We start from the raw sequence: 26518 nt of genomic DNA, 5'->3' as shown, positions 1-26518 counted from the left end.
CAGTCAGCCTAACCTACTTCACAGGGTCGTTGTGATGATAAAATGGGGAAGGGAGAGAAGATGTACTTGAGATCCTCGGATTAACAGTTGGGACATATATGCAATAATAAATAAATAAAATGGCACGCGGTACTTATTTTTATTGCTATATTTTCATAACCCGTCCGGGATCATTTGGTGGGCTGTAAGTACAAATAATGAATAAATGAATAAAATTTCTAAGGCATTTGCAGAGGGCTTTCTCGGCGGTGGCGCCCACCCTGTGTAACACCCTCCCATCAGATGTCAAGGATATAAACAACTATCTGATGTTTAGAAGACATCCGAAGGCAGCCTTGTTTAGGGAAGTTTTTAATGTTTGACGTTTTATCCTGTTTTTAATACTCTGTTGGGAGCCGCCCAGAGTGGCTGGGGAAACCCAGCCAGATGGGTGGGGTATGAATTATTATTATTATTATTATTATTATTATTATTATTATTATTATTATTATTATTTTATAATCCTTTGCTCTCTTTAACGGAAGAAGCCAGGGGATGTATCTGTGCTAATTGAAAATCAATTCAGCAGCAACTAGAGATTGGAAATGTGAACTCTTTAATTAGATTAATATTTTGGGGTTTTTTTTGGTTGTTTTTTTTAATTGTGTGCGTTTTCTCCCTCTGCAGGACAGTGAGCTCTTGACCTTTAACATCTCCCGGCACCAGTCCTGGTGGAGTGAAAACGGTCCTGGATGTGTAAGGAAGGAGACTCCCATGGTTGGCCTCAAGGGCTTGGACAGCCACTCCTACGTCTCCGTGATCGGTTGCGCTTTGGAATATCGCTACATCGAGGTCATGCACAGTGCAATGCAGATTCTGGTGGCGGTGAGTGACGCCCAGCAAATCTGAAACTGGGCCTGTTTCAGCAATTCTAAACGGCCGCATTTGGGTATTGGATATCCCGGGTGCTGATTTCAATGCAATATTTGGGGGGCACAGTCAAGGAGTGGCTCCTCGTCCACCACAGCCCGTGCTGCCATGCTACAGATTCCCTGCGACGGCCTGAGAAGAGGCGGGCGAGGGCGGCACTGCCAGCTGGACTGGCCAGGCGTGGCGGGCAGCTGGAGGGCAGCGCATGGCAGGCAGCGCGGCAGGCAGGGACGCTGCCAACTGTCCTCCGCCTGCTCGGCCGAACGGCTGCACAGCGCTGCCGTCCAGGGAGCCCTGGCTGCTATGCCGACGGGAGGCTCGCCGCTGGCTTCCCCACGACGGTGCCTGCAGCCTGAGAAAAGGCGGGCGAGGGCAGCGCTGCCGGTGGGGCTGGGAGGGCGGCTCTTGGCACGGCGTGGCATGGCTGAGGCGCCCTCCTGGCTGTGGCACCCTGCCGCCTTGCGCCAGTAGTTTCTATGGCTAGGGCGCCCCTGTGTGTGTGTGTGCAAGAAGATGATGGATTTCCCCACTCATCTCAAATTCTTTTCAGCCTGTACAAAACAAGCCCCTCAGCCCGTCACACCAGGATGTGGCTCTGGTGCTGAGAGAGATTGTTCATTTAAAGTAAACCCAGGAAGAAGAAAAACAAAGAGAAGCAAGACTCAGACTGATATAGCAGGGGCATTTCCTCAGCAATAGGTACATCAAAAACTTTACCAGCCAGCGTGACTGCAATTTAAATATTTATGTGTGAGCATCGGGGAAGAAGAAGTTGCAGAAAGGGAGAGAATCCAATTAGGCAAAGGCTGTGTGCTTCTCTCCCCCCCCCAAGGATATAATAATACACCCCGTCAGAAAACAAAGCCGTTCTGATGCGCACCCCACCCCCCGCTTCTGTTCCTGCAGACGCCAGCAGTTTGCACAAAAGTTGCCATCAAATGTCACAGCGCTTATGTTTATCCATACCCTCAATTATTTATTTTTTTCATTAACATGCCACAGTAATTGGTGCCACCCGGTAATTGATTCCCGTTTGCTGTGGAGTAAACTGAAACAAAAAGTCTATTGTCTTCATAAAATGCCACTAGAGCGTGCACGTTTTCTAGCATCTCAGCAATGGAAGAAGCCGCCGTCTTTTTAAAACCTGCTTTGCTTTGTTTTGCATGAATATAACACTGTATGTCTCTCTATTTACCAAGGGAGCTGATCTTAGTTCTCCCTGTCACATGACAAATGTAATGTGTGAATCAGAGAATCATAGCTATGGCGAGACAGCAATCTTATGTTTGTGTGAGGACACTCCCCAGGATGAATTCATGGTCAAATCTGTGGTTGTGACTAGACTAGACGAGCCACTGGCCTGATCCAGCAGATTCTTACATTTTCATCCCCTGTATGGATATATTCCTAGGGATAGTCAATGCTGGCTGCATTCAGATATCGCAGACATTTACTTTACCTGAGAGCCAGTGTGGTGTAGTGGTTAAGAGCGGTAGACTCGTAATCTGGGGAACCGGGTTTGCGTCTCCACTCCTCCACATTCATCTGCTGGGTGACCTTGGGCTAGTCACACTTCTTTGAAGTCTCTCAGCCCCACTCACCTCACAGAGTGTTTGTTGTGGGGGAGGAAGGGAAAGGAGAATGTGAGCCGCTTTGAGACTCCTTCGAGTAGTGAAAAGCGGGATATCAAATCCAAACTCTTCTTCTTCTTCTTCTACCTGATGATTTCTGCACTCTATGTCATCCTTGTCACAATGCAAATGCCACTTCTGGAAATCTAGTGGCATTCCTTCTGGAAATCTAGTGGCATTCATTTCCAGTGTGGTGTAGTGGTTAAGAGCGGTAGACTCGTAATCTGGGGAACCGGGTTTGTGTCTCCACTCCTCCACGTGCAGCTGCTGGGTGACCTTGGGCTAGTCACACTTCTCTGAAGTCTCTCAACCCCACTCACCTCACAGAGTGTTTGTTGTGGGGGAGGAAGGGAAAGGAGAATGTGAGCCACTTTGAGACTCCTTAGGGTAGTGAAAAGCGGGATATCAAATCCAAACTCTTCTTCTTCTTCTTCTTCTTCTTCTTCTTCTTCTTCTTCTTCTTCTTCCAAGTTGTTTCCAGAAAAGAAAAGAAAAGAAAATAAAAGAAAAGAAAAGAAAAGAAAAGAAAAGAAAAAAAACAGATTGCAACTCCATTAACTCAGAAAATCACGGGAGTTTGGCGTTGCAATTTCACGCAACAAAATGTGGGGAGGTGTGTTCTTACATACAATCATTTCCTGCCTTTTAAAATTTAGCACAACATAGCGGTACAGTGATCAAAAAGCTGCAAATTCCATAAAACAACAGGTACTAATTGAAAGCACTGCTCCTTACCACTGACAGTTTATATTCCCCAAAGGAGGGAGACCAAAGCAGAACGAAATTCTTAAGAAGGCAGCAGGCTGGAAGAGGCGTAATAAGAACTGACATCTTAAACTGGGCGAGGAGGCGCACCAGCCAAATTTTTACTGATGGTTAAGGTATGCCATTCGAGACATCCCTTTTGAAAGACATCCCTTTTGAAAGACTGTTTCTTGAAGGCTGCCGGGCAAAAGCACATCTTGTGTTCATGACAGCTTCCCTCCCAAGGAAAATAGCAGCTCCAGGGGTGAGGGGTTTTTGTCACAATCACAGCTTGGGGAGAAGGTTTGATCCACCCACCCAACCCTGAACAGGGTGGTCCCAGTCCTGAACGGCCTTTCCTCTCCTGTGACCATTATTTTTAAAACACATTTGCAGGGGCGTAGCAAGGTAAATTGGTACCCGGGGGCAAAAAATATTTTTGTCAACCCCCCCCCCCCGAGACATAGGAAAGTCAGTGGTACCCGGTGCAGAAAATTTATTGTCCCCCCCTTGATTCCCCCCCCCCGCGAAAATGGTTTTACGTTATTTCATATTTTCTTACAAAGGATTAATAACAAATAATAATAATAAACTTTTATTTATATCCCGCCCTCCCCAGCCGTAGTCGGGCTTAGGGTGGCTAACATCAGATACATAACACTGGTATAAAATCAAACAATAATTAAATTACCTCCTAAAAACATCTCAAAATCAAATTAAAGTCTAATTAGATGGCTTTCCACAGGGTTTGGGTTGGGAACAGTAAGTGCTCCACTGAACTGAAATTTCAACCTTCACGACATAGGAAAACAGCCAAGTGAACAGCTATTTTGGTGGAGGAGGGTCAAGATATTAACCGATATGCATGAAATTTCATATATAGCTATATAATCCCTAGTATAGTAAGATAAGACCTTTGGAGCAGGCATTTTTTTAAAAAATGTTTTTTATGAACCGCCCTAGTAGGGCAGTAATTGTTCCTTGATAATTTGTCACCCCCTCCATTATGGAACATGGAGCAGTCCGCCCCCTACGCCCCGCTTGCTACGCCCCTGCACATTTGCACGTTTAATGTATCAGGTTTGGTCCGCAGGTCAAACACCTAATGCCTAAGTTGCTTGACGACAAAAATATGAAGCCTTGTGAGACGGAAACTTTGTTGATCACTAGGGAGGAGGTCAACTTTAGAGTGTGCACACACAGAGGGGAGCATCACGCACACTTGGGGGGTGCACCGTGGACATTCGGGGGGGTCACCCAAGCACAGATAAGGTTCGGCTTTGGGGCAGATGATGCCATCCGTGGGTGCAATGGGGCTTGCACGCGGCCTGCATTTCCTTAACCCTTGCTGGCTGAGTGGGGAAAGCGGCCCTTTCCTTTGTGAAAGATGTAGAGGGAAGAAAGCCCTTGGGGGAAACTGGGGCTAATCAGATGCTGCTTGAAACTGGCCATCCAGTTAAAGGCAGCCTTGCCTGTCTTCTTAATCTCATTGAAACGCAAATAGGAGCAGAACAGGCTGTCCCTTTCCACTCCGCCTCCCTGACCCACTGTGCTACAGACAAGTCGAATGGCTATTTTTCGGTGGCGTTCTTGACCCTGCCTCCCCGGAAAGTAAAAGAGAGGGGGAGATAGGAGGGGTTAATCCTGTTGCGCTCCTCATTTGCTGGGTTTTTGCCAGAGTGCAGAGCCCTGTGCTAATTGAAAGGAGTGTGTGTGTGTGTGTGTGTGTGTGTGTGTGTGTGTGTTTTCTCAAGCCCTTTCCAGTCCTACACATGAAAGTCACTTTCATCAAGGTGGGGACAGCATCTGTGCAGGTTTGCTGCACATCTCCCTCTCCCCTCCCTGTTTCCTTCTTTGTCTTTTCCAAAATATCCATTCCAGTTCAGTGGTTTTTGAGAGACAGGAGGTGGGCAGGTGTGGAGGACTCCCTGGTCCTGAATGGGGCAACTGTGCCCCTGTTCCTCCTCACTTTCTGCCTTCAAGGTTGTGTCATCAGCATATCTGAGGTTGTTGATATTTCTTCCGGCAATCTTAATTCCGGCTTCGGATTCATCCAGTCCAGCCTTTCGCCAGATGTTAAAGAGAAAACAACTACCAGACTTTTAGAAGACATCTGAAGGCAGCCCTGTTTAGGGAAGCTTTTAATGTTTGACGGTCTATTGCATTTTAATACAGTATTTTGTTGGAAGCTGCCCAAAGTGGCTGGGGAAACCCAGCCAGATGGGCGGGGTATAAATATATTATTATTATTGTTGTTGTTGTTGTTGTTGTTGTTGTTGTTGTTGTTGTTGTTGTTGTTGTTATTGCTACAGGCGTGCCAATTGGGAGGGGGAGGCAGGGTCTAGACCCCCCAATTTTTGAATGAAGGGGACAGGCCCCCTCAAAGTTCTGCGGCGGCCATGTGCCTCAGCAGCTGCACAGCAAAGAGTTGGGATTCAGGATGAGGTCGAAGTGCTTGTATGGCAATGCAAGAGGGAGGGAAGACGGAGCGTTTTCTTCCGAGATGCCACGTGCCAAAATAGAGTTAGGAAATGTCTCTCCCACTTTTCATCGGAGAAGAACCAGCTTTGCCTGTTGGCTGTTTCCATTTCCAAACGGCAGCCTGGAACGCTCCCAGGAAGATGGCAAATGTTGACTTTGACAGCAGATGCTGCAGCGAAAGCTAGAATGAGAGCCACCGGCATATGCTACATTTCCACCAGTAATAATTGCCCCCCCCCCCAGCATATGAAGGGAGTGGGGGCGGGAAGCAAAGGTTGGAGGCTGCCATCTGCACATTGCCGTGATTTCGTCTTTACCAGCTGCTGGTGGGAGCTTGCCTGCAATTCTGAAATGCAGGCGAGAGCTTGGGTGTTGCTGGGGCCTGCCCCCCTCCCCTTCCAGTATTGCCAAAGAAAATAATTTCGCTCCACTGGATTTCATACGACACATAAAATTATATATATGGCTGTATGGTGAAAGATTGCTGTTGTGATTGTTAATAAATGTTTTAAACGGTTGCCTTTAAGGGCAGCTTGCAGGATTGAAACATGCAACAAAACCCTTTTAAACCAAAGCCTGCGGTAAACAATAAAGAGGCAGTCGGCCCCACAGTAAAAACGGAAAGCGTAATGCTGGTGGTCAAGAAAAGAGGTTTTAAGACTCTCTCAAGGCAAATATAAGAAAAATGTAGTATAAACACCAACAACTGGGAAACACTGGCCTGCGAGCGCTCCAATTGCAGAACAGCCTTTACCAAAAGATGCCATGGGTTTTGAAGACACTTGAACTCAGGACGCAAGGGAGAAACGTGCTAAGAGGAAGGCATGCTTGGCAAACCCTCACCATGATCAGCTCCTGCCTGCAAACCTATGTCCCCACTGTGGATGGATGTTTGGATCCAGAATTGGCCTCCACAGTCACTTACGGACTCACTGTTAAAACAGTGTTTATGGAAGACAATCTTACTCGGCTACAAGTGATCGCCAAAGAAGAAGAAGAAAGAATACAATTCAGTGATAAAACACTGCCAATGGCACATCTGCACCGTATGTTTAAAGTGATGTTTTACCGGTTCACCAGTGGTGACTCCCCACTCCCCACAAAGAATCCTGGGAACTGTAGTTTGCTAAGGGCATTGAGAGTAGTTAGGAGACCCCTATTCACCCTCACAGAGCTACAGTTCCCAGAGTGGTTTAACAATCAACCCTTTCCCCCATGGATCTCTTGTAGCTTTTATGAGGGTCCTAACAACCCTCAACACCCTTACCTAATCTGGGATGCGGGTGGCACTGTGGTCTAAACCACTGAGCCTCTTAGGCTTCCCGATCAGAAGGTCGGCGGTTCAAATCCCCGCGACGGAGTGAGCTCCCGTTGCTCTGTCCCAGCTCCTGCCAACCTAGCAGTTCGAAAACATGCCAGTGCAAGTAGATAAATAGGTACCACTGTGGCGGGAAGGTAAATGGTGTTTCCATGCGCTCTGGTTTCCATCACGGTGTTCTGTTGCACCAGAGGCGGTTTAGTCATGCTGGCCACATGACACAGAAAGCTGTCTGTGGAGAAACGCTGGCTCCTTTGGACTGAAAGACACGGGGCCATGACAAAGAGGCACTTTCCTAGAACTCAACTATCTAACTGCTATCAGAGGTGGGCAGGAGAGAGTGCCTGTCGCTGACCTTAACATGCAGGCAGGCTGAGATGAGTGCACAAGAAGGTAAGATGAACCTACTGCTCTGAGCTCTACCAAGAAGAATGACCAATGGCCCTGGCATCCTTCCCCAACCTGGTGCCCTCCAGATGCAGTTGGACGCCAATTCCCATGATTTTCCAAGTTAACTGGATTGCAAATAGATGCGGGGTTGTTGTTTTTTCCCAGGAAACAATTAACATGGAAAGGGCCACGCTGGTGGGAATCGATCTCTGTGTAGCAGCGGCGGGCTTTAAGCTTTCCAGCCAAGCCTCTACGAATCCATGTTCCCGCATTTGCATGAGGGCCCTTCCAAGCTGCCCTAGCCATCCGCCTGAATCCAAGAGAACGAGGGGGGCGGGGTGGATTTATTTGTCCTGCACCAGAACCAGGGAGACGGCTTGGCATAGTTTTTAGCACCTCCACGGGTGGTGAATGTGGCTGTTGTCAAACCAGCATCTGTTCAGGGCTGCCCCGAGTCGCCCGGCGACTTCCTGTAACAACTTCATGGTGCGTTCTGGCACCTATTTCTCTTGGGGGGACTGGGGACGGGACCGCTGCCCAGAACTGCAGTGCTGAAGGGCTAAGGAGGGTCAATCTCTATCGCCATAAATAGTCCAGCTCTCTCCTCCTTTCCCTTTAGGCTCCATCTGAAAGCAGAATAATGATGAGGTCTCTGCATAACCGTTTGGTTATCCATGCAGCTCTTTCAATCTTCTCTCTGAAGTCCGCCCCTCCTACCTCTTTACCGTTTTCCCCCTCCTTCCAGCTCTCTTTGATTTCTGATTAAAATATTTAAAACTGGGCAAATGGAAAGAAACTTTAATGTAGGTCAGAACTTGACCCTCAAATATTTGAAGAGCATTACTCTTTTGGGGGGGCATGCGTGGATGTCTGGAGGACAGGAGAGACACGCGGGAGGGTCTATTATTCATAGCACCGTTTTTCTTCCAAAGTAACTTTAATTTGAAGAGAAGTCTCCATATTTCACTTTATTTTATTTAAAGAAGAATAAGGGCCTGATTTCATGAGGTGCGGTATGAACTGCGCCGGTTAGAGTCATGTATAATTCAGGATCTGAAATTACAAGTTAGAATCTCTTGTCTTTCAAATAGTAGATTTACATTTCCAGACAGTTACACAGATGAAGTTGAGGGAGCATCGTCAGGCCTCAGAGACTGGCATGGCTCCATTAAAGGCTTCTGGGAAATTGGGTCTTATATTTTAGCGCGTTCTGGATATGTCTCCCAGAGGGACGAAAGAGCGGGGGCTACTTAGCACTTGACGGATTCCTGCCTCCAACAAGAGGAAAAGAGATGGAGGAAAAAAAGGTGAATGTGAAATCAAACACCAAGTGGGATCAAAACCTGAGAGCAACCTCTTCCAGATCAATTGCCAGGGAACCATAGGAACAGAGGAAGCTGTCTTATACTGAATCAGACTATTGGTCTGCTAACCTCAGTATTGTCTACACTGGCAGGCAGCAGCTCCACAGGGTTTCAGACAGAAGACAACATACCCTCCAATATTTCTCTGATGAAAATAGGGATGTCCTACTCAATAATAATAATAATAATAATAATAATAATAATAATAATAATAATAATAATGACAGGGAATGTCCCAGTCCTTCTAAGTGTCCCTATTTTCCAGGGACAATCACGGATTTACAGAAGCTGTCCTTGTTTCTGCTATGATCCTGGAATGTCCTGCTTTTCCTTAAGGTAAAGGTAAAGGGACCTCTGACCATGAGGTCCAGTCGCAGACGTCTCTGGGGTTGCGGCGCTCATCTCGTTCTATAGGCCAAGGGAGCCGTCGTTTGTCTGCAGACAGCTTCCAGGTCATGTGGCCAGCATGACTAAGCCACTTCTGGCAAACCAGAGCAGTGCACGGAAACGCCGTTTACCTTCCCATCGGAGCGGTACCTATTGATCTACCTGCACTTTGACGTGCTTTCGAACTGCTAGGTTGGCAGGAGCAGGGACCGAGCAACGGGAGCTCACTCCGTCGCGGGGATTCAAACCACCGACCTTCTGATCGGCAAGCCCTAGGATCTGTGGTTTAACCCACAGCGCCACCCGCTTTTCCTTAGGACATCCCTATTTCCATCAGAGACATGTTGGAGGGTATGGAGTTTTGCGACCCCCAAGCAAAGGAAATAAGTAACTATACAACCTACAGAAGACATTTGAAGGCAGACCTTTATGGGGAAGGTTTTTTTTAATGTTGAATGTTTTATTATGTTTTTATATATGTTGGGAGCCATCTAGAGTGGCTGGAGCAACCCAGTCAGATGGCTGGGATATAAAGACAGCAACAACAACAACAACAACAACAACAACAACAACAACAACAACAACAACAACAGAATAGGGTTCCCTATTTTCATCAGAGATATGTCGGAGGGTATGAGAGCTATGTATTCAGCATAATGAAGCTGGCAGATGTGCCTCTGAGGGGAAGGAATTCCACAGACAACGGCCTCCTCCCAGGAATTTCCTCTCAGCACCCAGAGTTCATTGAGGAAGCCATGATTGTTTAAAGTGGTATGATAGTGCTGTAAATGTGCAATGTAGATGGTGCTTCTTGGGCTCACAGCCTCTCTATACCCTGGCACAAGGAAAGCTGGCCCGTTGCCTCCGGGCAGGAATCTCCTGCTTAATCAGAAATCTGTTTCCAGCCTGTCCAGCTGATGACCCAAGAAACTGAACACAGTTGACCCAAAAAAAATGAAAGGCACAAATACAGGATGGGTGACACCTGGCTTGAGAGCAGTACATGTGAAAAGGATCTAGGAGTCTTGGTAGACCACAAACTTGACATGAGTCAACAGTGTGATGCAGCACCTAAAAAAGCCAATGCAGTTCTGGGCTGCATCAATAGGAGTATAGCGTCTAGATCAGGCATAGGCAACCTTCGTCTCTCCAGATGTTTTGGCCTACAACTCCCATGATCCCTAGCTAACAAGACCAGTGGTCAGGGATGGTGGGAATTGTAGTCCAAAACATCTGGAGAGCCGAAGGTTGCCTATGCCTGGTCTAGATCAAGGGAAGTAATAGTACCACTATATTCTGCTCTGGTCAGACCTCACCTGGAATACTGTGTCCAGTTCTGGGCACCACAGTTCAAGAAGGATACTGACAAGCTGGAACGTGTCCAGAAGAGGGCAACCAAAATGGTCAAAGGCCTGGAAGTGATGCCTTATGAGGAACGGCTTAGGGAGCTGGGTATGTTTAGCCTGGAGAAGAGAAGGTTAAGGGGTGATATGATAGCCATGTTCAAATATATAAAAGGATGTCATATAGAGGAGGGAGAAAGGTTGTTTTCTGCTGCTCCAGGGAAATGGACACGGAGGAATGGATTCAAACTACAAGAAAGAAGATTGCACCTAAACATTAGGAAGAACTTCCTGACAGTGAGAGCTGTTGGACAGTGGAATTTGCTACCAAGGAGTGTGGTGGAGTCTCCTTCTTTGGAGGTCTTTAAGCAGAGGCTTGACAGCCATCTGTCAGGAATGCTTTGATGGTGTTTCCTGCTTGGCAGGGGGTTGGACTGGATGGCCCTTGTGGTCTCTTCCAACTCTGTGATTCTATGATTCTATGACTAGCACATCTGCGGTGGTCCCCCAGATGTTTGACAAAGGAGCGCAGGAAGCTATCTCATACTGAACCCGTTCATTGGTCCCTGTGAGCTCATTATTTGTCTACAATAACTTGGCTCTCCAGGGCTTGAGAAAGGGAGTCTTTTCCACCTCTACCTTGAGATGCCGGGAATTGAACCTGAGACCTTACTGCTGAGCTACAGCCCATCCCCCAGTGCTTGCCATGTTAATGCAGTTCACAGGAAGATGAAAGTAGGAAAAGCAGGTTCAGTGACCCTTCAACAATGGGCTGCCCTACATGCCTGTTGGGCTGCAATTGGCTCTGCGGGTCAAAAGTTGTAGTGCTTATAGGCATTTGTTGGGCTTTAATAGAATTCTAATGGGACCCATCAATCACGTAAAAATGCATTCTCGGTCTATTACAGGCTAGGCTTGTTCAGCACCTTTTGGATCACCGTGGACTCTTTGTCTCTCATGGGTTCTCCCCCCCCCCCCCGGCCGCTTCCTTGCTTCCCTCCTTTCCATTGTCCTAATTCACCTCTTGATAATTTCCTGCCTATGTTGACCTTGAAGCATCTTCTACTGTGGGCAAATGCCTTGATGAATGGTGCTGTAATACATAGATCAAAAACTCTTCACCTTCCATGCTGAGACAATGGAAAAAAAGTAATTTCCCTCCGCCCGCTGCCACCCGATCCGTTCTTGCTCTTGCCAGAGGATGCTCGTCTTTAGAAGACTTGGGGGACATTTTAAGGCAATTGACTCTCTTTTCCACAGAACAGATTGGCACACACGCACACAAACACACACAGAAAGTGGTCTGCACAATGTGTTTTTTGCAGGTGGGGTGTAGGAAATTCAATAGCTAAGTGGTAGCAGGCCTACTTCAATCCACAGCATGTGAAGGACATCTGTGAAGGATAAGACTATCAATGGTACTGGTTGTGATGATTACATGTTACCAGGGATCATAACAAGGAGTGTGCCATTTCACTCATGTCCTACTTGCAGGTTTTCCACCCGTCATAGTTTGAATAAAGCTATAACAGAACGTATCAGAGCCAGCATGGTGTAGTGGTTAAGAGTGGTGGACTCGTAATCTGGTGAACCGGGTTCGCATCTCCGCTCCTCCACATGCAGCTGCTGGGCGACCTTGGGCTAGTCACACTTCTCTGAAGTCTCTTAGCCTCACTCACCTCACAGAGTGTTTGTTGAGGGGGAGGAAGGGAAAGGAGATTGTTAGCCTATTTGAGACTCCTTAAGGGGAGTGAAAGCTGGATATCAAGTCCAAACTCCTCCTCCTCCTCCTCCTCTTCATCATCATCATCTTACAGTTAGTCAAATTGAGATCAGACTTATAACTTTGTGTAATGGGAATTTCCTCATTGTAATAGTGTAGCAAGTGACCAACTGTAGAATTTGAAGGGACTCCAAGGGTCATCTAGTTCAACCCCCTGAATCATCCAGGACAGAGGGCCATCCAACCTCTGCTTAAAAACCTCCAAGGAAGGAGAGCCCACAGTCTTTCAAGAGAGACCACTCTACTGTCAAACAGCTCTTACTGTCAGAAAGTTCTTCTTGATGTTTAATCAGAATCTCCTTCCCTATAACTTGAAGCCATTGGTTCGAATCCTACCCTCTGGAGAAAGAGAAAACAAGCTTGTTTCATCCTCCATGGGTTGAAGACAGCTATCATATCACCCCTCTGTCTCCTCTTTTCCAGGCTAAACATTCCCAGCTCCTTCAACCATTCCTTGTAAGGCTTAGCTTCAAGACCCTTGATCATCTTGGTCGCCCTCCTCTGCACACATTCCAGCTTGTCAACATCCTTCTTAAATTGGGGTGCCCAGAACTGGAGACAGTATTCAAAGTGTGGTCTGACAAAGGCAGAATAGAGTGGTTCTATTACTTCCCTTGATCTGGACACTATACTTCTGTTGATGCAGCCTAGAATTTAGAATAGCATTAGCTTTTTCTATTCTATTCTATTCTATTCTATTCTATTCTATTCTATTCTCTTTTTTGCTGCTGCATCAAACTGTTGACTCATGTTAAGCTTGTGATTCACTATAACCACCAAAATCCTTTTCACATCTTCTAGTGTACTAGTGGCAAGCCATGTTTTTCCCATGTTATATTTGTGCAGCTGATTATTCCTGCCTAAGTGCAGAACCTAACATTTATCCCTACTGAAATTCATTTTGTTTGTTTAGGCCCATTTCTCCAATCTGTTAAGGTCATCCTAAATCCCGTTTTTTGGTCTTCTTCTTTCTGTCCAAAAACTGAGAGCCCACAACACCCATAACAAATAGTAATATTATAAGGGGAACAGAGTACGCATGAAAACATGAGTATATCCGCAGTGTCTTCAGACTTGTTTGGCAAAGTCATAGGTGCATGACAACTGTGGCCAGAGAACATAATAGCTGCTTGAAGGAGAGGCAAAGAGGCTGTAGCTAAATGGTAGAGCATCTGCTTTGCGTGCAGAAGGTTCCAAGTTCAATGCCTGGCATCTCCAGTTGGGCTGGGAGAGATTCCCTGAGAGATTCAGAGAGCTTCTGGTCAGAATAAACCATAGCTGTCAACTTTTCCCTTTTCTTGCGAGGAATCCTATTCGGAATAAGGGAATTTCCCTTTAAAAAGGGAAAAAGTTGACAGCTATGGAGTAGACAGTGCTGAGCTAGATAAACCAGCCGTCTGGCTCACTATAAAGCAGCTTCCTAAGTTCCTATATGTTCCTGTCAGTTCCTGTGGAGCAAGAATCAGCAATGGATTCACTTAAACACACAATGTTATGCTTCCTTCTTTGCATTGCGCTTTACTGCTATAACCTTTCAGAGTTTGATTTTTTTTTCTGCTATTGGCTTTACACCATTCATATTTCATGCAGAAGGCAAAACGCAGCAGAGCTTCCAGGCGTTTTCTATATCCCCGAGGTGCTGGCTTTCATTGCAGCTTAGCATGGAAAGGCAGTTCAGGCTCACATGATGTGCTCTTCCCCGAAACCCTCTGCTTGCTCTAGAAACCTCTCTGATCCCGATGAGCTGGGAGGCTGATGTAACCTCTTTGGGTAAAGTAGGAGAAGTGAAACAATTGAATAAACAGTAATTCATTATTGATGAAACCCCATGTTGGAAAGTCGTAGTAGGCAGGGGGAAGGGGGATGAGGTCAAAGCAGAACAAAGGTTTTAATCACTAAGTGGGATGTGTTGGGAACAAAGTCAAAGGGATGGGAGTGAGGAATGAGATGCACAAGGCCAACGAGAGGCCTTGGGAAACTGCTATCTAAAGGGTGTGTCCTTGGGGACATGTTGAAAGGGTTCAGAAGGGTATTTCATATGCTTCTGGACCTATTCTACAACCCTAGAAAGCTGTAGAGAAATGCAAAAGATGCCTGAGCACAAGGGGAATCTGGGAGGCAAGCAGGTACAACCAGCAGTCTAGTATCTCATTTCATTGCCCTTCCATTCTGAGAGTGTAAGAAAGGACTTCTTACATTCTCAGAGATGGATATTCCTAAAAATGCTACTCAAGGCCAGTGAGATCTCAGTGATGCCCACCAAACACTGGTTTCTGTCTTGCTCCATTCTGAGACTTTGGCGTCCATTTCCTACGGACTCGATTATTAGCTTCCTAGGCAGAGATTTAAGGTAGCTGGGTTAAATTTCTGTTACCCTAGCCCTGAGCCCATGGGATACAGTCAGCTATAAATAATCTGGTCGAATTAATAAATGGAAGGATCCAGTTGCTTATTACCTTTTCAAGGACATAGGAAGTTATAACTGTCAGCAGCCAGGGTTCATATTTCTGGGGCAATGATGAATTTTTAATCCTTTGTCCAATGCTTAATGTATTTTGGTACTTAACTTTCCCACGTGTCATGCAATGGGCAAACAATTACATTGGAGGATATTTGGTTTAAGCTTGCCGATAAAAGGAAGATAAACGGAGTTTCCACTTTGGGTCTTTGAAGCTGGGCAGGCTTCCGGTTTCTGATTTTTGGTGGTGATGATGATAATGATAATAATAATGATAATAATAATAATAATAATGATAATAATAGTAATAATAATAATAATAATAATGATGATAATAATAATAATGATAATAATAATTTCTTTATACCCTGGCCATCTGGCTGGGTTTCCCCAGCCACTCTGGGCGGCTTCTAACAGAATGTTAAAATACAATAATCCATTAAACATTAAAAGCTTCCCTAAACATGGCTGCTTTCAGATGTCTCCTAAAAGTCTGGTAGTTGGTTTTCTCTTTGACATCTGGTGAGAGGGCATTCCACAGGGCGGGTGCCACTACCGAGAAGGCCCTCTGTGCACCTCAGTGTCCAGGCAGAATGATTCCCACTCAGAAGGGTGGTGGGAATGGGTTATTGGGTGTAGAAAACCTGTTGATGACTGATGACTAATTGCAGTCGTTAACAGTCATCAACAGGTTTTCCACACCCATCAGCCAATCACCCATTCCCACCACCCTTCTGAGTAATACCCCTCCTCACTCTCTCACTATATATAAGGGTCTGGTGACTTCTATTTCAGTGTATCTGAAGAAGTGTGCATGCACACGAAAGCTCATACCAAGAACAAACTTAGCTGGTCTCTAAGGTGCTACTGGAACGATTTTTTTTATTTTTTATTTTGTCAAGATACCACTTGCACAACACCACTTGCACAACAACAACAACAACAACAACAACAACAACAACAACAAATGCTGGATGTTGTTCACTGTCTGCAGATCATTGTTTCAGCACCATGGCCAGCTCCAGACCTACATACCTCTTTCCAAGAAAAGCTTTCACCTCTACTATCTCAAAGGGTATGCATGCACTAGGGTAAGAAATCATCAGGAACAGTCTGGGGTTGTATTTTCTCTTGGCTTTTCAGCATCTTCTTTGCCCCAGGCTCCTGTGCCTAAGCCCACTAGTGTCCTAGATGGTGTGCTTTTTTTTGGTCAAACCTTTTTTTATTATTAAGTTTTACATTACCAATTAAAATTCAAACATTAAACACCATCATCAGCATTTCCCTGAATCCTTCGACTCCCTCCGCCCTTCCATGGTTACCATTATCAATCTTTTTTCAACTGCTTCTCTTATTTTCTCTATTATTATTTTAAAAAAATAGTCCGTTTTTACCATAGTCTGTAATATATTACAACCATTACTCAAATCATGCCAAAGTTTTTAATTGTTTACAGTGTTCTCTTAAGTAAATTGTAATTTTTCCCCATTCCTTATTAAAGCTTCTATCTTCCTGGTTTCTGATATTCCCGGCCAATTTCACCATTTCAGCATAGTCCATCATCTTCATCAGCCATTTGTCTCTAGTCAGGACTTCACCTTCTTTCCATCTCTGAGCCAGTAGTATCCGCGCTGCTGTCATTGGTTTTGCCATGGTGACCCCACGAGATGAATGGACACATCCTGCTTTTCTCTCCTCCTCACGAGTCATGCTGCTTTTATTTTATTTTTTATTTTTTTGGAAAAACCTCTTACTAAAATTGCACAATGATGTGTTTGCACGGAAACCAGAAAAGCACAGTTGCCGTAGATTTCCGAAAGGTTGCATTGACCATCTGGAAAGTGCTGGGTCCTCTTCTTGTTCCAGCTACTGAAGGGTTTGAAGACCATCTGGAAACTGCTGGATCCTCTTCTTGTACAGGGGATTAAAGACTGCATATTTATTTAGGCAGAATCCTTCATTTAGGACAGAATAGGTTGTCAAGCAGGGAGAGGCTGCCTCTGAGCAGCTTAGCATACACCTGAGCAATGAATGTCTGCCACTGCAGTCATGCCAGTCACATCAGCTTTTATAGGACCGGGTGGAACCCCAATTGGCCCTTGATGTCACCTGGTCTCTTTCAACTTGACAGGTGCAATGCCTGGCTGTGTGTGTGACTGCATGAGAGAGAGAGAGAGAGAGAGAGAGAGAGAGAGAGAGAGAGAGAGAGAGAGAGAGATGGTGGCATCCTGGGTTGTTTCCGCAGTGATATCGTAAGGTTGTGAATATAAGCCGCACTTTAACTTTTCATGGTCGGAATTTAGAAAAAAAAAGCTGCGGCTTATATTCGGGCCAATACGGTATGCCCCCATGCCAGTGGTGCTTTTTTGGTTTTATGGTCTGTTTAAAATTTGTATAGGACACGTCTGCCAATGGCTTGGTCTCCCTACAGGCTTTTTGGCAGCAGGTGAAAGTATCCCCACCACTTTCTTGAAATGCTTACATAGGAGACGTAAGGTAGAGGCTTTTCAATGCCTTTCCACGAGTCTATGCATTGTTGCTGGTGCAAGGAGGATCTCACACTAGGATCCCTGGCTCCTCCAGATCTGTCGGGCACCGCATTTTTAAGGTTATTGTGGGCCTTAATTATTTGTTTTCCACTGTGAACTCAATCCACTTTAACGAGGAATTAGGACCAAACAATTACTCACACCGCAGGAAGGCAGAATGATGTATGAGGGGACTCTGGAAAGTGGAGTCATTCATTTTTAATACAAGAGAAACATACATCACACCGCCGAACAAAAGGCAGGATAATGAGGTTTCCATGGGAGGGATTATGGAATGCATTTGGGTTTGGCAGGTCTCTTCTGAAAGCCCTGCTCTGAAGAGGTTGAGTAATGTTTTACATTGTTTTGCAAAAAAAAAAAAAAAAGCTGCCTCACCAACTCTGAATCTCCTGAGCATCTTATTAAGAGTTGCAAGGATGACAAAATGCTCACTTTATTCTCCTTGGTCTGATGGACACCAGGAAGTTCAAGCCAGCAATACATGGGGGTGAAGGCGTCCATTCTTTGGAAAGCTTGGAGTTTGCTTTTGTCCCTGACGGAAGGAACAAAATGGATTCTGTTGAACGATGGCAGGTGATTGTAGTGTTCGGGAAGAGACAATGGCATTAGGCATGAATTCAGCATCCTGGGAATGTCAACATCTTATTCTTTTTAAAAAGCAACTTTCTGCAAAATATAAGCTTGAAAGCTTGGGCAGTGTCTGCAGACATTCAGAAGGTGGCTCACTGAGAAGGCTAGCCGAAACCAGGATAAATTATGAAGGAACCACGACTCAGTGATGAAGTCTGAGTTTTGCATTGCAGAAGGTCCCAGGCTCAATTCCTGGAATCTCCAACTCAGAGGATTTAGGAAATGTAGAAAACTGTCTTATATCAAGTCAGACCATTGGTCCACCTGGCTCTGTATTGTCTACACAGACAGGCAGTAACTCTCCAGGGTTTCAGTCAATGGATATTCCCAGTTTAGTGAAGATGCCTGGGACTGCAGTTGAGACCCTCTGCATGCAAGGCAGAGCTCTGTTGCTGAGCTTTCCCATGGACCTACAGTTCTTCTCCCAAAGTACCAGCTGATGAGAAAGTTGGATGCTGAAGATCCTGGTAGACTGCTGCAAGAGTTGGCAGTTCCGAACTAGATGAACAAACCATCTGTCCTGATATAAGGGCACTTCTTATGTGTCTATGTAAAATCTATAGGGTTGCATCCAATATTAGTTTTACTCAAAGTGACCCATTAAGATTTATGAGCTTGACTAACTTTGGTCTGGTAGCAGGTGGGTAATACTAACAACAACAACAACAGTTACAGGTGGGTAGCCGTGTTGGTCTGCCATAGTCGAAACAAAATAGAAAATTCTTTCCAGTAGCACCTTAGAGACCAACTGAGTTTGTTCTTGGTATGAGCTTTCGTGTGCATGCACACTTCTTCAGATACTTCTGTTTCAGTGTATCTGAAGAAGTGTGCATGCACACGAAAGCTCATACCAAGAACAAACTCAGTTGGTCTCTAAGGTGCTACTGGAAAGAATTTTCTATTTTGTTTGGTCTGGTAGTTTTGATGAGCCTACTTTGAGTATAACTTAGTTTGATACAACCCACACAATGCATTATAAATTATGCAGAATAAGAGCAAATGTGGAAATGTGTTCAATTTCCCCCATTTATGTGAGCTGTGGGATTCAGAACATTGATTGCATTGATCCTTCCTTCCTTTTTCCACATTAACTTTAAAAAGAGGGGAAAAGAAGACCCAGGTAACTACCAGCTGGTGAGCTTGACATCAATACCAGGAAAGGTCTTACAACAGATAATTCAACAGTTGGCCTGTGAGCTCTTGGATCCAGCATGAGTTTCTCAAAAACAAACAATGCCAGGGGAATCTCATTTCTTTCTCTCTTTTTTTGATGGAATTACAAGCTTGGTGGATGAAGGGAATACATAGTGTATCTTGATTTCAGTAAGGCAAAGCCTTACTGGGAAAAAGTCCCCCATGATCCTCTTGCAAGGAAGCCGGTAAAATGTGGGTTGAACACGGTAACTGATAGGTGGATTTGTAGCTGGTTGACTGACCGAACTCAAAACGTACTCATTAATGGTTCTTGATCATCCTGGAAAAGAGGTGGCAAGTGGAGTGCCACAGGGTTCTGTCCTGGGCTTGTTGTTGTTCAACATCTTTAAAAATGACTTGGAGGAAGGAATTGAGGGGGTGCTCATCAAATTTGCAGATGGCACCAAACCAGGAGGGGTAGCTAATGCAGAATCAGAATTCAAAGCGGCTTTAAGTTACAAGGAAGGAGATTCCGACGAAACATCAGGAATAACTGTCTGACAGTAAGAGCTGTTCAACAGTGGAACGGTTTCCCTTGGGGAGTTTTGGGCTCTTCTCCCTTGGAGGTTTTTAAGCAGTGGTCAGATGGCCATCTGTCATGGATGATTTAGCTGAGATTCCTGCATTGCAGGGGGTTGGACTAGATGAGCCTTGGGGTCCCTTCCAACTCTACAATCCTACGATTCTATGTTGTATGAAGGCGGGTCAGAACCTGCTGACTGATCTCTGAGTGATCTGTAGCAGATTGGCAAAGGTTTCTATTGCTGTGGGACAATGAAGGAGAGCCCCCTTGGGGGTGAAGTCAAATGGTTGGAGAATTACAGTGCCTTCTGTGATTGTAGAGAGTAGACCGATATGGGAGAGACATGTTCTGTTGCAGCTGGGGCAGATGAAGGCGTCCGGTTGTGCTGATGCAGGTGCACAATGGTGATTCTTCTTTCTGTGCTCCTCCCAGTTGTCTGACAAATAACGATAACTAGTTAGCCAAAGGAACCCCAAAGCAAAATGTTAAAATAAAAAATAAGCTATAATCAAAGCTTTTTCTCCCTCTCGTGTTATTCTGGAGCTCAGGGCTATCCATTGAAATGGAATGTAGAAAGATTCAGGGCAGACTAGAAGAAGAAGAAATTCTTCACACCACAAATACTTAAAACTATGGAGTTCAGACTCTCAAGATGTAGTGAGGGCATCAACCTGGATAGCTTTAAAAGATTAGACAAATCCATGGGCCATATGGTTATCAATGACTTCTACCCATGATGGCTACATTCTGCCTCCACAGTCGAAGGCATTATGTTTCTGGATAGCAGTCGCTGGAAACTGCAGGAGGGGAGAGCGTGTGTGTTTGCACTCAGATCCTGCTTGTGAGCTTCGCACAAGCATCTGGTTGGCCACTGTGAGAACAGGATGCTGGACTGGGTGGGCCATCAGGGGCGCAGCAACGTGGGTGTGGTGGGTGCGGGTCGCTCCCGGTGCCACGTCTCCAGGGGTGACAAGGCATGCGGTTTGCTGGCGCCGCCGCTCCAGCGCTGTACGGACGGTGTCAGGATCCTGGCACCGCCCATACGGTGCTGGAGTGGCACTGCCGGCAACCCGCTACGTAGTGTGCATGTATGATGTCACTACATACGATGCATGCATCGTACATAGCGATGCTACGCATGCACGCTACGTAGCAATGCCCCACCCCCGGGTGCACGTAATGTTTGCCGCTCCGGATGCCCGAGTGGCTTCTTACACCTTTGTGGGCCATTGGCCTGATCCAGCCAGACTCTCTATAAAAATTGTTTCACTTTTTCTCTATAGTTTTGACTGTTGTTTGTTCTGTGTGTACAGCGCGTATGTTCATTTATGTAAGCACTAGTCTTGGAGCAAATATTATGATTATGATTCCTTTTATCTTTTCTCCTTCCAGCTGGTGGGCTTCGTCTATGCCTGTTACGTTGTCAGTGTTTTTACAGAAGAAGAAGACAGTTGTAAGTATTCGCCGCAGGACAGATCCCTGGCCGTGGGTCTTAATCTGATGCCCTTCCTCTTAGAATGGAATTCATTTTATTTATTTATTGCATATATATATCTCACTGGGGAGCTTGAGGTGGCATACAAAGTTCTCTGCCTCACCATTTTATCCTCACAACAACCCTGTGAAGTAGGTTAGGCTGCGAGCGAATGCCTGGCCCAAGGTCACGTGACCAGCTTCTTGGCTGAGTAGGGATCTGAACCCTCGTCTCCCATGTCTTAAGTCTCTAGCCACCATCTATCCTCCCTGAACAGTGCCCTATGTACACTTTTGAGTTAAGGTCGCTCATGTTTGCTGTGATATTGTTCGGGGTACATCCTTTTCAGGTTATGTACTGTAACCCGGAATGGATTAAGTACGTAACCCGGGGTACCACTGTATGTATGTGGTGTGTGTGTGTGTGTGTGTGTGTGTGTGTGTGTGTGTGTATAGAGTTTAAGTGTGTGTATATATAGTTTAAGCGCAATGCTTTAAAAAGCAATGGAATTAAACAGTGACCTTTCACTCCTGCTTCAAGAGGCAGCATTTTGCCAATTAAATTGTAAGTTATCTCCCGCTTCTTTCTATGATTGCAAACAAGGCAACTGATTCTACAGAGGCTTTGGTTATATGCAAATGTGTTTACTTGATCAAAAAGGCACCTTAGAGACCAGCTAAGTTTGTTCTTGGTATGAGCTTTCGTGTGCATGCACACTTCTTCAGCACACGAAAGCTCATACCAATAACAAACTTAGTTGGTCTCTAAGGTGCTACTGGAAGGATGTTTTATTTTGTTTGTTTGTTTCGACTACGGCAGACCAACACAGCTACCTACGTGTATCTTGATCTTCCTGGCTTTCAATCTTTCCCATCAGTCTCACCATCTTTACATATTCCATTAACTTGGTCTGCCATTCTTCTCTGGTCGGCACTTCTCCCTCCTTCCATCTCTGGGCTAGAAGCATTCTTGTTGCCGTCGTTGCGTACATGAACAGTTTCTTATCTTCTTTTGGTATCTCTTCACCCATTACAGTCATAACTCGTGTTGCGGACATTCCGTGTTGAGTATGTTCGGGTTGTGTACTCCGCAAACCCGGAAGTGAAACACGGAGTGTGGATGCTTCTGCGCATGTCCGCGCGGTCCATGGATTCGCAGAAACGTTCTGCGCAATTCACGCATGTGCAGAAGCGCAATCTTGCGAGACCTTGCATTTTTGCGCATGCGCAAAAGTACCACACAGGTTGAGCACTGTTCGGGGTGCAAACGGCACTCCGGAATGAATTAAGTGTGCAACCCGAGGTACCACTGTATACCTAACGAAAAGCCTTCTGGTTTTTTTTATGTTTTCTTAAACATTTTCTTTAACTCATTATATATCCTTTCCCAGAAGACTTTTACCACTCCACAAGACCACCAGTCCATGAAGAATTCAGATGGCAACCCTAACAAGCTGATTTCTCAGTGTTGCAGCTACTTATTCTAGCTCTGCAAATCTACCCCCAGGTTTGCTCTGTTGGTTGCTTCCAATGAGCTCATGCAATGGCGTCTATTACATTTACTGTGGGGCTCAGTGTATTCTTTATAAAAAAATATATTTAAATTGCTATTCATAAAAAAACATGAGAGCGCTTAACAACAATTGTACATAAAACCATGAAATAAAAGCCACGTGAAAAGTTGAAACCAGAAATCGGCTAACTATTAAGATCTATTCTTAATTGCCTGCACAACGCTGACAGAATAGAAAAGTTTGCAGCGGGTATTTAGAAGTCCCATGGACTGCAAGAAGATCAAACCTATCCATTCTCAAGGAAATTGGCCCTAAGTGCTCACTAGAAGGACAGATCCTGAAGTTGAGGCTCCAGTACTTTGGCCACCTCATCAGAAGAGAAGACTCCCTGGAAAAGACCCTGATGTTTGGAAAGATGGAGGGCACAAGGAGAAGGGGATGACAGAGGATGAGATGGTTGGACAGTGTTCTCGAAGCGACTAGCATGAGTTTGGCCAAACTGTGGGAGGCAGTGGAGGATAGGCGTGCCTGGCGTGCTCTGGTCCATGGGGTCACGAAGAGTCGGACACAACTGAACGACTGAACAACAACAAAAATTTAGAAGTTGGAACAGAGGGTGCCTGATGAACATCAGTTAGCAGAGTATTCCACAAGGCAGGGATGATGACAGGAAGTTTTGATTTCTTGTTATTGTCAAATGAGCCTCACCAACTCAAGGAATGACCAGTGATGCTCTTGCAGATGATCTCAGGGATCGAGTTTGGATTAAAGGGTTCGGGGGGAGGGTCTGTAAAGGCCTGATTTCCACACCATATGAAACGGACCACCTGAGGAGACGAGTGCAGTGATCAATTGTGTATAAAAGAGATGAGATTATAAGAAAGCAGGCAGTTAAGAATACACCCTTCCACCATGGTTAATCAATGTCTGCTTTCAACTTCTTGTGGCTTTTCTTGTATGGATTTAATGTTTCATTGCTGTAAACCGCTTTGATATATTTTTTATGACAGTCTATAAATATTCATATAAATTAACAGAGCGCAGTTCTGGCACACCTCTCAGGTAGGCGCCATTGCAGGCTGGCACTCCCAGCCTCTTGTACTTGCCTTTATGTACCGTTTGAGAAGCCCAAAATGAACATCTCAAGTCAAAATGGAAGCTGGCCAGTGTGTGCAAGTCTACACTGTTGTTGTTCTTTTTTAATAGATCTGTGACTCCACCTAGCTCCTAGCCACTCTTCGCAGTGATTGGTCAAGCTACAGATTGGTGTTTCCTGCTTGGCAGGGGTTGGACTAGATGGCCCTTGTGGTCTCTTCCAACTCTATGATTCTACAGGCCAGTTCATATTTTCTTTTCGTCCATCCGCAACAGGCTTTAAGCTTTCCAGCCAGCCCTCTCCCATTGCACACATTTCAAAAAGTAGATGCCATCTTTCAAAAAGTAAAAACCAGGACGCCCCGAAAGTTGTCGAGCTTTTTTAAGGAAGATCCCAAAATCATCTGCCTGAGTCTAAGGGAGTGGGAGATGAGGGGACACATTTATTTGACCTGTACCAGAACCAGGGGGAGATTCTCAAACCAGCTAGGGAGAGAGCTTGCCATAGTTTTTTAGCACATCTGCGGGCGGTGAACTCAGCTGCTGTCCAAACAGCATCTGTTCAGGGCTGCCCCTAGTTGCCCGGCAACTTGCTGTAACAACTTCTTGGTGAGTTCTTCTGGCACCTATGTTGGGTGGGTGGGGGGAAGGTACTGTAATTAAAAAATAAAACATAATAAGAGCCTGGTAGATCAGGCCAATGGCCAGGGCCGGATTTAGGTTTAATGAGGCCCTAAGCTGCCAGCTGTCCTTTGTCAACAACAAATTGCCGCTGTTCTTTTGTGTTGAGTATATGCTATATGGTAATTTATGGACCTAATAGGTATCTAAAGCCATTTGCACATAGCAAAAGATGTATTTTATCAAAGTAATTGTTGAACTGAAATACAATTACGAGGAATTACAGGTGAAACTCGAAAAATTAGAATATGGTGGAGAGGTTCATTTCTTTCAGTAATTCAACTTAAAAGGTGAAACTAATATGTGAGATAGACTCATGACATGCAAAGCGAGATATGCCAAGCCTTTATTTGTTATAATTGTGATGATTATAGCGTACAGCTGATGAGAACCCCAAATTAACAATTTCAACTTTGGGGTTTTCATCAGCTGTGCGTCATAACCATCACAATTATAACAAATAAAGGCTTGACATATCTCTCTTTGCATGTCATGAGTCTATCTCATATACCGGTAGTAAATTCCAGTAGCTAATGAAAACAATTGCTTACATAAATGGATTTTTCCACGATATTCTAATTTTTCGAGTTTCACCTGTATATTAATAGTGAAATAATTACCAGTGATATTTAAGGGAGCAGGCTAGCAGGCACGGCCCATGACTTACATCACAGGAGCCTACACAACACAAAACACTGTTGCTGTATGTAGGTTTTATTTTATTTGTTTTTTTATCTTATGTTTTGGAAATGTACATCCAGGGGTTTTTTTTCTTTTGTTTTTGTTTTTGGGGGGGTCAGGAGAGTGGGGCCCTAAGCTATAGCTTGTTTAGCTTATACGTAAATCTGGCACTGCCTATCCCTTATCTAGTTCAGCTTCCTGTCCTCCTGGTGGACACCCAGATACCTATGAGAAACCGACAAGCAGGACCTGAGCTAATCTTTAAGGTAGCCTGGTCTTTACTTATTGAGCTTATTCCTGGGGGGGCTGTGCTTTAGGGTGGCACTGCTTAAAGTGCTTAGCTTTGGCTGCTTCGGGCCCTAAATGTTTATTGGCTGGCTCGACAAGTATTGCGGCCAGGTCACTAATCTCCTGTTAAACAATGCATTAAGTTCAATTGCTGTAAGTGGCTGGTATTTTATTTCGAGTGGAATAGTGCAAGTGCTTTACCAAATTCTGGGGTGGGTGGAAAGAGCACTTAGACCAGCAATCTCTCTTGGAAACTGTCTAAAAGATGTGTTCTTCACGGTGGTTTTATTGATCAGCATTGCGTCAGAGCTGGCCTTTAAATTTACAACGCTCTAAAATGCCTGTAATGAACAGCTTGAACCACTTTCATTGCCGTGCCCCCCTAGTTAGGCTAATATATCTGTACTCGGTCGAGAACTGAGCTTAGGAAGATGCTAAGATACTTTGCATGTTACTGAAGATGTTGACTAGCAGATAGGTGAGATGTTGTGGTGTTTTTTTCTTGGGGTGAGTCTATGCTTTTTGTGTTGTTGTTGTTCAGTCGTTCAGTCGTGTCCGACTCTTCGTGACCCCATGGACCAGAGCACGCCAGGCACGCCTATCCTTCACTGCCTCTCACAGTTTGGCCAAACGCATGCCAGTCGCTTCGAGAACACTGTCCAACCATCTCATCCTCTGCCGTCCCCTTCTCCTTGTGCCCTCCATCTTTCCCAACATCAGGGTCTTTTCCAGGGAGTCTTCTCTTCTCATGAAGTGGCCAAAGTACTGGAGCCTCAACTTCAGGATCTGTCCTTCTAGTGAGCACTCAGGGCTGATTTCTTTAAGAATGGATAGGTTTGATCTTTTTGCAGTCCATGGGACTCTCAAGAGTCTCCTCCAGCACCATAATTCAAAAGCATCAATTCTTCGGCGATCAGCCTTCTTTATGGTCCAGCTCTCACTTCCGTATATTACTACTGGGAAAACCATATCTTTAACTATACGGACCTTTGTCGGCAAGGTGATTCTTTGCTTGAGTCTATGCTAGTGGTAGCCAACTTAATACTCTCCAGATGTTGGTGGACTAGCTCCCATCAGCCCCA

General features: G+C 45.2%; 1 protein-coding gene across 1 annotated transcript in view; it reads left to right on the top strand.

Annotated features, from left to right (window-relative positions):
- NKAIN4 (sodium/potassium transporting ATPase interacting 4) overlaps positions 1 to 26518 on the top strand; it is a 96578-nt gene that overhangs the window by 58992 nt on the left and 11068 nt on the right. The window contains 2 exon segments of the mRNA XM_033153993.1: positions 667 to 864; positions 21097 to 21157. Of these exon segments, the coding sequence (XP_033009884.1) occupies positions 667 to 864; positions 21097 to 21157 (259 nt within the window).

This window comes from Lacerta agilis, chromosome 6, assembly GCF_009819535.1.
Source record: "Lacerta agilis isolate rLacAgi1 chromosome 6, rLacAgi1.pri, whole genome shotgun sequence".
Classification (NCBI taxonomy): domain Eukaryota; kingdom Metazoa; phylum Chordata; class Lepidosauria; order Squamata; family Lacertidae; genus Lacerta; species Lacerta agilis.
The sequence above is the reverse complement of the archived record's forward strand: the minus strand, read 5'-3'. Positions and strand labels throughout refer to the sequence as shown.